We start from the raw sequence: 13,945 nt of genomic DNA on the forward strand, positions 1-13,945 counted from the left end.
CTCGACAGCTTTTCTGGCGTTTTCTGCCTGAAACCGTCGTGTTCGTTGACTAGATACGAACTACAATTCCCAGGAGGCTTTGCATCACGCGGCTCCAGTTTCAATGCCGCCGATTGGTCCGGTAGGACTCTGTTTCCCACAGTTCCTGGCGGCGGAGTCCTGCTTCCGGCCTACGTGTCTCCCCGGAAGCGGGCTGGGTGTAGGTGTGGCGACATGGCTCCCCCGGCGCCCGGCGCGGCTTCTGGCGGCTCCGGAGAGGTAGACGAGCTGTTCGACGTGAAGAACGCTTTCTACATCGGCAGCTACCAGCAGTGCATCAACGAGGCGCAGCGAGTGAAGGTGGGCGGCGGACAAGGCTGCTTCCGGCGGCGCTGCGCTCGTCTGGGCGGCGCTGCGCTCGTCTGGGCGGCCGCGGTTTCTCTAGTAGCAGAGGCTTGTTGTGAACATTCTGTGTAGCGGAGGCTGACCTTGAAGTCCTGCTCCTTCAGACAGGCGTGCACCCCTGCTTCCAGTTCCCAAAACTGTATCGGTTGGTTGACAGGGCCTCACTCTGTAGCCTAGGCCGACCTAAGTCAGGTGGCGGTGCGCGCCACTGCTTCCACCTGAAAACTTTTACTGTTTCGTGTCCCCCCCCCCCCTTTTTTTTCCGACACAGGGTTTCTTTTTGTTTATGTCTGGCTGGAACTCACTGTAGACCAGGCTGGCCTCGAACACAAAGATCCGCCTCCCTCTGCTTCCCGAGTGCTGGGATTAAAGGCGCGCGCCACCACTGCCTCGTTTTTTTTATGTCTAAAGCCAGGCACATCTTCTCTCCCAGCACTTGTGAGTTCAGGGCCAGCCTGATCTACATAGGGGGTTCTAGGCCAGTCATGGGTACTATGGCAACCCTATCTTAAGCAATAATAGGCCAGGTATGGTGGCACACACCTTTAATCCCAACCCTTAGGACGCAGAGGCAAGCTGATCTCTGAGTTTGAAGTCTGCCTGGTCTACATAGTGAGTTCCAGGATAGCCAGGGGTACACAGAGAAACCTGTCTTGAAGTGCCCCTCCCCACCCCCAACCCCGTCGTCAAAAAGAAAAAAAAAATGCCATAGAGTTATAAAAGGAAGAAAGGATCTCCTTTAGCCCAGGGCTGTCCTCAAACTCCCCATGTTGCTGAAGAACACTGAATTCCTGATGCTCCTGCCTCCACTCCAGAGCGCTGGTATCAGAGTTGTACCCAGCCGTGCCCAGTCATGCAGTACTGGACATGGAAGCCACAGCACTGAGGCAAGTGCTCCATCAACCGAGTCCCAGCCCTGATTGTTTGTAAAACAGCAGTCTTGCTTCGGCCTCCCAGATGCAGGGATGACCGGCCTTTTTCACCGTGCCCGGCTTGTCTTTTCATGAAAGAGGAGCACAGCTGGGCTGTTCTTGACCCGGCCACTCTGTCACTCATTCCTTCACAGCCCGCTCCACTGGGCTCTGGGAGGCAGAGTTGACAGAATGCCTTGGTGACGGGCAGAGCAGGCAGTCAGGAAATGACAGGAGGATGTGTTATGGACAGTGGTGGTCTTAGGCTTGGCTGTTCTGAGTGTGAAAACAGCCTGGCATTCCAGGTTCGGGGCAGTGAGGCCTGGGGGCCTGGCTCCGGTAGAGCGCTTGCAGCGTTATTCTTACCAGGCTAATGTCTCAGACTTGGTTGGCTCCGCCGTGTTGGGGTTCTCTACTTCCTAGCTTTCCCGGTGATTATGCATTGGCTGACTTCCTAAGCTTCTAGAACGTTCTCTCCAGTCCCTGGCTTTCTTCCATCTCAGAACAGCAGATGTGGGGTCCTCTCATCCTTAGAACCCCTTTGTTTCCTCTCCTATCACTTCCCTCTGTGTTGCTGCTCTTGAGGACTTGTGTGGTTACGTTCCTGATTCTGGACTCTGAACTCTAGGAATTCGGGACAATAAGTGTTTAGTGTGTTAAGTCACCAGTCACTGGCCAGCAAGCTACCTCAGTGACACTCTGAATACTGAACTCCTTCCTTCCTGTCCTTATCTCTTTGGGTTTTTGGATGACACCCAGCTCTCATGGACCTGTCCGATGCTCTTTTCTTCTGTGTGTGTCCTTGTCTGGTACTGCTATAGCTCATGTTAACCACTGTCACCTCTTCCCTCTTCATACCTACCACAGTCCCCTCCACAGCCCTGCCTTAGACACCAGCCATCCCAGGTCCCACCTGGGACCTCAGGGTGTCTCGTGGTTCAGCCACATCCTTTCTAAGTTCTCAGGACACCTTCAGCAGCCCTTCCAGAACCTCAGGCCACAGGCGGCCCGTCACACATCTGCTCCTTCCTAGCAGGAGGCACTAGGATCGTAGGTGGCTCGAGGCAGGCTCTCCCTGTGTCAGCTTCAGGCCCCATGAGAGCTGCTGGGCACTGTAGTTAGGACCCCTCAGGGTATGTGGACCCAGCTACTCCAGAGGCTGAGGCAGGAGGATCAGTAGAAGCCATCCTGGGCTTTGTCTAAAATAAATGTATGTATCCACTCACCATGGAATGGCCTGGCCTGTGTGCCAAAATCGTAGGTGGGTCTAGTCTCCCTGCCTGTGTCTTTGTTTCTGTCTGTCTGTCTTCCTCCATCTCTTGAAGTGCTGGGGATAGAATCCAAGGCCTGCACACACTCAACATCTCTGTCATTTTGAGGCTCCTCAGCCCATTCCTCTGGGGTTCATTCAGCCACCCCCTTGCTGTAGAACACACAGGCCTTGAGCTTCAGATGAGCAGCAGCTCTCAACTGCCTCACTCCTTCCAAAGCCTCTGTCTCCTTCACAGTCCGCTCTGCAGGCTTTGAGGGATGCTGGGAAGGCCTGAACTCTTCTTAAAATATATATATATTTACTCTTATTTCATTTGAATTGGTATGTCTGTGTTAGGGTGTTAGATCTTGGAGTTAGAGACAGTTGTTAACTGCCAAGTGGGTGCTGGGAGTTGAACCCCAGTCCTCTGGAAGAGCGGCCAGTGCTCTTAACTGCTGAGCCATCTCCAGCCCAGGCCTGAACTCTGTTCCCAGCAAAGTCTCACTGTGTTCAGAGTCCAGGCTGATCTTGAGATAATGGAAATCCTCCCGCTTGGCATCTCCTACCAGCCAGGTCTGCAGGCCATCCTGTCCTCACACTTCCTGCTTCGGGGTCCTGGGGGCCTTGTCCCTGAAAGGCAGTGAAGCTGGGCAGCAGACACTGGAGGGTGGCCACAGGTCCGCCACCTTGAAGACACCAAGAGCCAGCATTGGTGTCTTACCGAGGATGACTCAGGGCCCCAGGCTGGCCATCTTTGACGGCGCCCTTCTCTGAGGGTCCTTTGAGAGTCGTTCATTTAACAGGCATGGTGCTGCACACCTGTCATCCCGGTATGCAGGAGGCAGAAGCAGGAAGAGCCAACATTCAAGATTGTTCTCAGCTACATTTGATACCAAAAACCTCCCCCAGTGGTAAAATCAAAGCCCGTCTGAGCTGTGAGCAGGGCTTGTCAGCACCCAGCGGGGCTGGAGCCCACAGTGCTGATGCCGCTGTAGGGTACTGCGCTCCGTGACACTTGGTATGGTGGTCCAGCCTCCAGCTCACAGTTTTTGAGACAGCGGGTTTTTCATACTGTGAGCCCTCTGGAGGCTCTCGTGGGATTCTGGGTCTCCTGGATTCCAGCTGAGGCCCAGAGCTATTTAGACTGGGTGCACCCTGAAGCTGCCCAGCAGCCCGTCCACCTCACTCTGCCCATCTCCCCACAGCTGTCCAGTCCCGAGAGAGAAGTCGAGAGGGATGTCTTCCTGTACAGAGCGTACATTGCACAGGTCAGTGTGGGCACAAAACACTCGGCAGGAAAGCTGCTGTGGGCAGCCAGGCCAGGGGCCTGTCAGGGTTCTTAGTCATGGGGAGGGATGGTGTGTGTGGTCGGGGACGGTCTGATGCACTCCATTCTCTCCTTCCTTTGTGTGGGTCCCAAGAATTGAACTCAGGTCACAGGCTTGGCGGTCATCTCACATAGCCCAGGCTGGCCTTGAACTCACTCTGTAGCCCAGGATGACCTTGCTCCTCCTCTCTCCTCCTCCCGTGTGCCACTATGCTTGGCTTCGTCATTACCCCCATAAAACAGTGAGGTGTAGGCCAGGCGGTGGTGGCGCACATCTTTAATCCCAGCACTGGGGAGGCAGAGGCAGGAGGATCTCTGTGAGTTCGAGGCCAGCCTGGTCTACAGAGCGAGGTCCAGGAAAGGCACCAAAACTACATAGAGAAACCCTGTCTTGGAAAAAAAACAAACAAACAAAGAACCCAGTGAGGTGTGTTTTCACATTCTAAAAGCAACCCCGAGCTATGTAGGGTGGCACAGACCTGTCACCCCAGCACTTTGGAGGCAGAGGCAGGAGCTCAGGTTTGAGGTTAGCCTGGGCTACACAGCAAGACCCTGCTCAAAAATACATATTTCTACTCATCTCTGAAAAGCTCTTCTTCACTCTGGCCCAGGGCGGGGCTCAGGTGCCCAAGAGTGGTACTTGGCAGACAGAAATCCCCCTGCCTCAGCACATGATCCTATCCCACACTCCTGTGTATGTCAAGGAAAAGCTGGGTGTGACTCCAGCAGGGTGTGGTGACATATCTCTGGTACTTGGAAGGCTGAGGCAGGGGGATTTCTGCAAGTCTGAGAGCAGCCTGGGTGAGAAATACCACAGCAAGGGACAGGGTGGCTCCAGAAGGCCTAGGCGTCAGGAGGAATCCAGGAGGTGAGGGAGGCAGGGCACTGCTGTCCCCACACTGCCAGCATCATCACCCAGCTACAGTGGACGTGGGGTGACAGGGAAGGCACACCTGGCAACCTTGCTTCCTGCTGTTGGAGCAGGTGACCGTGTCCCGGTGTGGGCAGTGGGTTGTCAGTGCTGGGGCGGGTGGGAAGGACTGATGTGCACTTGTGACCGTGTCCTGGTGTGGGCAGTGTGTTGGCCATGCTGGGGGCGGGTGGGAAGGACTGATGTGCACTTGTGACCGTGTCCTGGTGTGGGCAGTGTGTTGGCAGTGCTGGTGGCGGGTGGGAGGGACTGATGTGCACTTGTGACCGTGTCCTGGTGTGGGCAGTGGGTTGGCAGTGCTGGTGGCGGGTGGGAGGGACTGATGTGCACTTGTGACCGTGTCCTGGTGTGGGCAGTGGGTTGGCAGTGCTGGTGGCGGGTGGGAAGGACTGATGTGCACTTGTGCCTGTAGAGGAAGTATGGCGTGGTCCTGGACGAGATCAAGCCCTCCTCGGCCCCAGAGCTCCAGGCTGTGCGCATGTTTGCTGACTACCTTGCCACAGAGAACCGGAGGTGAGCCTGGCTGGGGCAGGTCCAGGGTCTGCTCCAGCCACAGAGGGAGGACCCCTTCTCCCCACCCTTCACTTCCTGGCGTCTCCACTCCCCTCACCTGCTGTAGAGCCCTTTGCAGGGCGGGGGCTTGACTGCATGTGGAATGCTGAGCTGCCCGTGGCCTTGGCTTGCATTCCTAGCATGGAGAAGGGCATGGGGACCCTGAGAACAGTTCACTAAGCCCTGTCCCGGGCCTCAGACGCCCCAAGAGTACTGTCCCTTCCTACAGCCATGCTGGCCACACCCAAGGCGGAGTCTGCCCTGCCTGCTTCACCAGCACCCAGGCCTACCCATGTTGGCAAGTTCCTGGCACAGAGGCCTTTGGGATTCCCAGTCCCCAGAGTTGACAACAGTGATTCAGTTTCTCAGCTGTCATATGCAGCCTCCCCAGCAGGCCTGGGGTGCCCACGCCCACTTCTCTCAACCGGTTTTGCCATCTACATGAGAATGCATGGCTCAGACATCGAAGGCTGGACACTGGTGTGGCAGGTTAGGGTGGCCTGGCACTCTGCAGAGATGGGCCTGGCACTCTGCTGCTCGTTGGCATGCACCCCTGGGCTGACATACCTTCTCTGTGCTCCTGAAGAATGGGATCCCTCACAGTCACAGGGCTAAGGCCGATTCCTGCCTTAGCCTCACTGAGCAGCCACATCTCACAGGGATGCCATCGTGGTGGAGCTGGACCGTGAGATGAGCAGGAGTGTGGATGTGACTAATACCACCTTCCTGCTGATGGCTGCCTCTGTCTACTTCCATGACCAGAATCCGGATGCAGCCCTGCGCACCCTGCACCAGGGTGACAGCCTCGAGTGGTGAGTGCCTGGAGCCCAGGCTAGCCTTGACTCCCATAAGTTGTTTTCTGATCGCTACACGCACACACGCATACACACACACACACACACACACACACACACACACACACACACAGATAAAATACAGAGAAAAGAGCGAGGCGGGGCTGAGCTGAAGGAGCCCACAGGGAGGGTAGGGGGAACAGTCAAAACATGTTATATACAGGTATGATTGTGAAAACAAAAACAAGAAATAAAGACAAGCAGGCCAGGTATAGACCTAAAATCCCAGCTCCTAGAAAGCTGAGGGAGCTGGATCAAGGCTTTTTGTCTCTACATATATTTATTTGGGGACAAGTTACATGTACCACAGTGCATGTGTGTGTTGTAGACCAGTGGACAACTTGTGGGAGTTGGTTTTTTTCACCGTATGGGTCCTGGGGACCAAACTCAGGTCACTGGGCTCAGTAACAAGTGCTCACCCTCTGAACCATCTCTCGGATGCATCAAGGGTTTGAGGCTAGCCTGGGCAACAGTGAGAGAGCTTGTCCCTAGCTGGGTGAGGAGGCGAGGGCATTTGCCTGTCCTCCCCGCCCTGGGAGGTAGAAGGAGGAGGATCTGAAGTTCAAGGGCATCCCCAGCTCTTCTCAAATTCGAGTCTAGCTTAGGCTCCATGGAGTCCTGTCGGAAAGACAAGGGCAAATGACCAAAGGGTCCATCCTGGAAATGGAGAAAAAGGAAATAGGAGAAAAGGACGGAGCTGGCAACTGCTGGGCCTGGAGCTGACTCCTGGCTAGAGGGAAAACAAGGGGCAAGTGGCCACGGGTCACTGGGAGGGAGGCTGATGAGGGGCTGGGGAAGGTGTCCTAGGGCTGGCGTCGGCGGTGCCTCATGCAGTCACCCCACACAGACACAGGGGCAGGTCCGGACCCTCTGCTCACCCTGGAAGTGCAGCTAGCAGGTTTTCTACCCACAAGTCTGGCCCCTACAGAGCCCCAGGGAGACCCCAGGTCCCTGTGAGCTCCCTGGCAAAGTGGGGGTGTTCCTCTTGGCAAGCCCAGACGCCAGCTGACCACTCTGTCTCTGCCCTGTCCGCAGCACGGCCATGACAATTCAGATCCTCCTCAAGCTGGACAGGCTGGACCTAGCCCGGTGAGTCACAGCTGGGACCACAGTGCCCGGACCTCAGCCTCAGCTTCCCTGAGGCGGCTCCTTATTTCTGTTCCACACAAGTGACACACTGCCCTTTACCTAGCCTCTCCCGAGTCCTGTGCTGGGGACGAGGGAATGGGTAGCTCTGCCTGTTTCCTCTGTAAAGCTGAGCTGTGGGTGGAGGCTGCCCTGTCACAGCTCTTGATGGTGTCTGGGGGTGGAGTATCAGCTCTCGAGCATGCAGGAAATGTGGAGCTTACCCTGGCGCTGCACAGCTGAGCATCTCTCTAGATTCCTCACCATGTGGGCAGCAGGTGGGCCAGCCATGTCTACTCATGTCAGCCAGATACAGAGGAGGAGTGTGGAGGGTCTGTCCCCAGGCCACTCAGCCCCTTGTCTCCTGTGCCCTAGGAAGGAGCTGAAGAGAATGCAGGACCAAGATGAGGATGCCACCCTCACCCAGCTAGCCACGGCCTGGGTCAACCTGGCTCTGGTAAGCTCCACAGGCGTTGGGGGCTGGGGACTGAAGCGTCACTCGTGGGGCTACGTCTCCGTTCGCCCTGCCCCACCCGCAGCCTGGTGGCCGAGCCTGTGGACACTGGAGGAAGTGGTCCAGGCTGGGCAGCTGGCCTGCCCTCCAGGTCCTGAGTTTGGGGCAGCTTTGCTCTGCTCTCGGGGCTCCTTGAACTGAACGGTGACAGGCTGGGCATCCTCAGCCCACACTGCCCGCCTCCTGGCAGCTGCCCTGTTCCGGTTCCTGGCTTTGACCTCCTTTCCTGAGCTCTTTTGTCCATAAGCCTTTACAAGGGGACCCAGGCCTCGGGCCCCACACAGCCCTCCTCCTGGGTGGAGAAGACCCCAGTCTAGCTTTCTGGAAGTTGGCTTATTTATTTTCAGTTTGGAGGTTTTGTTTTGTTGGTTTGTTTGTTTGTCTTTTTCTTTTTTTCTGGACCTGGCATGAAACCCGGGGCCTTACTCGGGCTTGGCGAGTACTCTGCCACTGTGCTCCACCCCAGCTGTATTGTATTTATTTTTAATTAAATTTAGCTTTGAGGGATTTTGTGTTTTTGCTGTGTTTTAAACACAAGTTTCACATAGCCCAGCCCAGGCTAGCATCAAATTGGCTTTGTAGTTGGGGATGGTTTTGAACTGAGATACAGGCACACTTCCCATGCCTGATCCATCTCATTTGTTTGTTTGTTTGTTTGTTTGTTTGTTTAGGTTTTTCAAGGCAGGGTTTTGTTGTGTAGCTTTAGAGCCTATCCTGGAACTTGTTCTCTAGATTAGGCTGGCCTCAAACTCACAGAGATCCCGAGTGGCTGGGATTAAAGGTGTGCACCTGGCCAAAAATTTATTTATTTGTATACAATGTTCTGTCTGCATGTATGCTTGCAGGCCAGAAGAGGGCACCATGTGGTTGCTGGGAATTGAACTCAGGACCTCTGGAAGAGCAGCCAGTACTTTTAACCTCTGAGCCATCTCTGCAGCCTCCCTGTCCCTTTTAAAAAGTAGATTTGTTCTTAGCTATGTCCATGTGTGTGCATACATTTGCAGTGCCCGAAGAGGCCACATGAGGGTGTCAGATCCCTCACAGTTAAGAGGGATAGTAGTACAGGTAGTAGTAGTAAGGCACCCAGTGGGTGCTGGGTTGGGTCCTTTTAAAGAGTAGCAAGCGCTAGGCGGTGGTGGCACACGCCTTTAATCTCAGCAGAGGCAGAGGCAGGTGGATCCCTGTGAGTTTGAGGCCAGCCTGGTCTACAGAGTGAGTTCAGGACAGCCAGAACCACAGAGAGAAACACTGTCTTGAAAAAAGAACAAAAATTTGCACTTTTGCTTTGAGACAGGGCTTCATAAGGGTGGGTTGCTCATGATGGCCCTGAGTTTACCCTGTAGGCAGGCAGGGCTTGGGCTGTGTTCACTTACGTGTGTTTGTGGTGGCGCATGTGCACAGGGAGATGAAATCCTGGTCTTTAGGTGTGGCAGCAGCACCTTCACCTGCTGAACCGTCTCACCAGCCCCGGGCTGGAAGTCTGGCCTACGACTGGCCTCGGGAGCTGGAGTGACAGGCCCGTGTCCCTGCATCCTAGGTCACCCTTGAACCCTCACTTCAGCTTCCTGAGGATCTGTCTGCACACCCGGCTGAGTTCCAGTTTCACATCCCCCTCCCCTAGTGTTAGACTGTGATGAGCAGGGACAGCTCTGGCCTGATTGTCACAGGTCTTGTGTCCCTGTGGTCCCAGCACGTACACCACACCCCTGGAAACCCTTGGCACAGCCTCCAGCAGTGGTTGGAGCTGGGCAGTGTGTAAGCGTGTGCACTCCCCTCTATACAGGGAGGGAGCATGCAGATGACCAGCAGTGACACCGTTGTCCCCACAGGGTGGAGAGAAGCTGCAGGAAGCTTACTACATCTTCCAGGAGCTGGCCGACAAGTGCTCGCCCACGCTGCTGCTGCTCAATGGCCAGGCAGCCTGCCACTCGGCCCAGGGCCGCTGGGAGACCGCGGAGGGCGTGCTGCAGGAGGCCCTGGACAAGGTGGGTGGGGCGTGCCAGGACTGCCTAGGTCATCCCACACCGTCACTCCTGTACCCAGACAAGTGAGAACCAGTCACAGCTGCTCATGAGACTGAATCAGCCGTGGGTTCCACAACACGCTCTCCAGACCCACTGCCCTCTGCTGCCTGCTGGGGGTCTGCAGGGTGATGCTTCACCTAGCTCACGTGGGAGCTTTTCCAACCCTGGCAATCCTTGTTCCTCGGCGTCCAGGTGCTGGGGTGACGTGCCTTACTTGAAATTAAAGAGGCAGAGCTGGGCGGTGGTGGCGCACGCCTTTAATTCTAGCACTCAGAAAGTAGCGGCAGGTGGATCTCTGAGTTTGAGGCTAGTGTGGTCTACAAAGTGAGTGCCAGGACAGCCAGGACTGCACACAGAAACCTGTCTTGGAAAACAAACAAAACAAAATTAAAAGAGACCTCCTCACAGTAGATTGAGGGCCCAGGGGTTTGGGCTCAGGCACCGCTGGGCCGTCCTCGGTAGGACACGGCTGTCAGAGCCTCTTACGCACGAGGTTCTGAGATGGGAGAGGAAGGACTGGGTGTGGAGGACGTCCTGTCAGCACCGCACTCAGCGGTCTGCAACAGGAGGATTGTCAGTTGGAGGCCAGCCTGGGCTACATACTAAGATTCTGTTTCACATGGCTAGAAACTAAAACCAAGAAGGTCATGTGTAGAGTGAGCACCCACAGGGGGTCTGCTCACAGACTGGCTGTACCAGATCCAGATCTCCCGTTAAGACAGTGTGGGTGCTGGGCTCCTGCCTCACCTGAGGTCAGCAGGTGCCTTTGTGGCCACAGGCTTTGGGTAGCTTTTTTTTGTGTGTGTGGGGGCGGGAGTTCAAGACAGCGTTTCTCTGTAGCTTTGGAGCCTGTCCTGGATCTCACTCTGTAGACCAGGCTGGGTTTGGTTGGTTTGGTTTGGTTTTGTTGAGACAAGATTTCACTGAGCAGTCCTGGCTGTCCGGGACCTCACTAACGGCAGCTGTTAGAAGTGGTGGTCACAGGACACAGCGTTTTTATTCTCGGGCTGCTTTCTCTCCTGTCACAGAGTTGGGGGACTGGCCATGCTCAGACGAGAGTTCTCAGAGGACACATCACAAACATCTGTGGGTCTAAAGTGGAGGTAAAGGACGGTCCCACTCCTGGAGCCAGCTTCTCAGTGAGCCCAGACAGTGTGTGACTGTTCCTATAACACTCCTCACATGGCAGTGTCTCCATAGTCAGTGAGCCCAGACAGTGTGTGCCTGTTCCTATAACACTCCTTACACGGCAGTGTCTCCATAGTCAGTGAGCCCAGACAGTGTGTGCCTGTTCCTATAACACTCCTTACACGGCAGTGTCTCCATAGTCAGTGAGCCCAGACAGTGTGTGCCTGTTCCTATAACACTCCTTACAGGGCAGTGTCTCCATAGTCAGTGAGCCCAGACAGTGTGTGACTGTTCCTATAACACTCCTCACACGGCAGTGTCTCCATAGTCAGTGAGCCCAGACAGTGTGTGACTGTTCCTATAACACTCCTCACACGGCAGTGTCTCCATAGTCAGTGAGCCCAGACAGTGTGTGACTGTTCCTATAACACTCCTCACATGGCAGTGTCTCCATAGTCAGTGAGCCCAGACAGTGTGTGCCTGTTCCTATAACACTCCTTACAGGGCAGTGTCTCCATAGTCAGTGAGCCCAGACAGTGTGACTGTTACTATAACACTCCTTACACGGCAGTGTCTCCATAGTCAGTGAGCCCAGACAGTGTGACTGTTACTATAACACTCCTTACACGGCAGTGTCTCCATAGTCAGTGAGCCCAGACAGTGTGTGACTGTTACTATAACACTCCTTACAGGGCAGTGTCTCCATAGTCAGCCCTCCGGGCACTCCATCTCCTGCCTGGAGTACAGAACAGGAGCGCTTCTGCTCTTGTCCTGTTTTGTGGTCCTGGCCCTCGCTAGGGAAGCCTCTGCCTCTGTGTCCAGAGCAGCAGTGTTTCCAGTCCTCCTCTAGCTGATGGCATTTTGCAAACTCAGCTTCTTGGGGACCCAGACTCTCCCCCTGGCTCTGGAGACAGAACTGGGTTTCTAGCCATGGGTGTGTGTCCTCAGGGATTGTTTGTCTTTGGTTTGTTCCACACATTGTTTAAGTTGGACTCCAGGGCCTTGTGCACACAAGGATGGCTGGTCTCAAGCTCACAGAGATCCACCTGCCTCTGCCTTCCGAGTGCTGGGATTGAAGACATGTGCCACCGTGCCCGGCTGGCTTTGGGGATTTTTAGGCACAGGTGCACTGTTGGAGAACTTGGCATCTGGTTAGATCCTGTCTGTTTCCCCCCGCCCCAGTCCCTCCCCTGAGCTGGCCTCCCATCCCTGCCCAGATGGAGAAGGCTGGTGATATAATTGTTGGGGAGGACAGTTAACCAGCAGCCTCATGGGGTGCAAGTAAACTTGGTGCCCCCAAAGCTGGGAGAGTAGACTCGGGCTAGGCCGAGCCGGAGTGCGTGGGAAGGACTCTGGGACAGCTCGGCCCCACCCCGTCTTCCCCATAGTGGCTTGGGCTGACTGCTCTCTGGCGCCAGACAGATGTTGGTCTGTGGATTCAGGGCTGGGTTTGCTGACTGCCTGTCCCCCATCTGTTTACAGGACAGCGGCCACCCCGAGACCCTCATCAACCTCATTGTACTGTCCCAGCACCTAGGCAAGCCTCCTGAGGTAGGCTGTAGCACGACAGGCCTCAGCCCCTTCAGGGTGGCGGTGGGGACAGCAGCAGGACAGGAGAGACCAGGGAGGCACCGTCCAGCGGCCTCATCTGAGGGGAAAGAGGAGGTTGCACCAGCTTTCTGCATAGAGCCATCTGCATCTGTTTGCTGTCCCAGCTGAGGATAGACAGCTGTCCTGTCTCAGGGCTGAGTGGTCAGGGCTGGACTAGAGCCATCTTGGGTCTATAGCCTAGAGTGTTGGTTCTCACCCTATGGGTCGTGACCCCTTAGTGGCTAAACAACCCTTTCTTTTCTTTAAAAAAAGAAAAAAAAATTATTATTCATGTATGCATGCTCTGTCTGCACGTACAACTTAATGCCTGAAGAGGGCATCAGAACCCACTAGAGATGGTTGGGAGCCACCATGTGATGGCTGGGAATTGAACTCAGGACCTCTGGAAGAGCAGGCAGTGCTCTAACCGCTGAGCCGTCTCTCCAGCCCCCTGAACAACCCTTTCACAGGTCACATAGCAGATATTTTCATTATGATTCATAACAGTAACAAAATTACAGTTACGAAGTAGCAATGGATTGGGGTCGCCATAGCAGGAGCACATTAAGGGGTGGCAGCATTAGGGGGGTTGAGAACCACTGCTCTAGAATGTAGGACACGTTAGCTCAGTGCCTCGTGAGCCCGTCTCCTCGGTGGGACCCACCCCATCGTGGTCACTCCCTCCCTGGGCTCTGCTCCACACCTGAGGCTAGCCCAGTCTAGGTTGGGGGGTGGGAGTCAGAGCCTCCCTTGCCCCTACCCCGCTCTACAGGGCAGAGTGGCTTTTGGCTCTGCGTATCTGGCTAACTCCTCCCACTCGACACTGCTCAGGTGACAAACCGATACCTGTCGCAGCTGAAGGATGCGCACAGGACCCACCCCTTCATCAAGGAGTACCAGGCCAAGGTGAGCAGAGCGGCTCTCCTAGGGGTGGGGAACGTCCTGACGGGAGAAGGCTGTGCGGTCTCATGCGTGGCATCTGATCTCCCACCGCAGGAGAACGACTTCGATCGCCTTGCACGGCAGTATGCGCCCAGCGCCTGAGGTGGAGATGCCCCTGTGACCCCAGCTGTTCTGGATGTCACCCCTGTGACCCCAGCTGTTCTGGATGTCACCCCTGGTGACCCCAGCTGTTCTGGATGTCACCCCTGTGACCCCAGCTGTTCTGGATGTCACCCCTGTGACCCCAGCTGTTCTGGATGTCACCCCTGTGACCCCAGCTGTTCTGGATGTCACCCCTGTGACCCCAGCTGTTCTGGATGTCACCTCACTTCCTTGTCTGCCAGTAAAGCCTGTCCGTCTTCTCTGCCTGATACCTACCCAGCACTCACTCCGCCACTCTTGATAGGAGTG

The 13,945-nt window shown here is 55.5% G+C and overlaps 1 protein-coding gene across 2 annotated transcripts; it reads left to right on the plus strand.

Annotated features, from left to right (window-relative positions):
• The first annotated feature begins 43 nt into the window (after positions 1 to 43).
• Positions 44 to 13,905, plus strand: Cope (coat protein complex I subunit epsilon). Of its 2 annotated transcripts, XR_013045258.1 has the most exons (11): positions 166 to 339; positions 3,753 to 3,815; positions 5,218 to 5,318; positions 6,017 to 6,169; positions 7,247 to 7,300; positions 7,712 to 7,793; positions 9,680 to 9,835; positions 12,485 to 12,553; positions 13,424 to 13,498; positions 13,589 to 13,711; positions 13,863 to 13,905. XR_013045258.1 is itself a non-coding variant. In XM_076553077.1 (10 exons), the coding sequence occupies exons 1-10, from the start codon at positions 214 to 216 to the stop codon at positions 13,634 to 13,636; spliced, it is 927 nt and encodes a 308-aa protein (XP_076409192.1). In that variant the 5' UTR covers positions 44 to 213; the 3' UTR covers positions 13,637 to 13,905. The 2 variants fall into 2 exon arrangements, 1 of the variants encoding a protein (XP_076409192.1); XM_076553077.1 differs by having other exon boundaries at positions 44 to 339; positions 13,589 to 13,905.
• The last annotated feature ends 40 nt before the right edge of the window (positions 13,906 to 13,945 follow it).

This window comes from Peromyscus maniculatus, chromosome 17 (genome assembly GCF_049852395.1).
Source record: "Peromyscus maniculatus bairdii isolate BWxNUB_F1_BW_parent chromosome 17, HU_Pman_BW_mat_3.1, whole genome shotgun sequence".
Taxonomy (NCBI): domain Eukaryota; kingdom Metazoa; phylum Chordata; class Mammalia; order Rodentia; family Cricetidae; genus Peromyscus; species Peromyscus maniculatus.

Bases quoted from the DNA above. Each gene is read 5' to 3' on its own strand.
- Cope (XM_076553077.1), top strand. From the start codon at position 214: ATGGCTCCCCCGGCGCCCGGCGCGGCTTCTGGCGGCTCCGGAGAGGTA. The intron at 3,816-5,217 runs GTCAGTGTGGGC...TTGTGCCTGTAG, and splicing joins ACAGAGCGTACATTGCACAG to AGGAAGTATGGCGTGGTCCT. The intron at 12,554-13,423 runs GTAGGCTGTAGC...GACACTGCTCAG, and splicing joins ACCTAGGCAAGCCTCCTGAG to GTGACAAACCGATACCTGTC.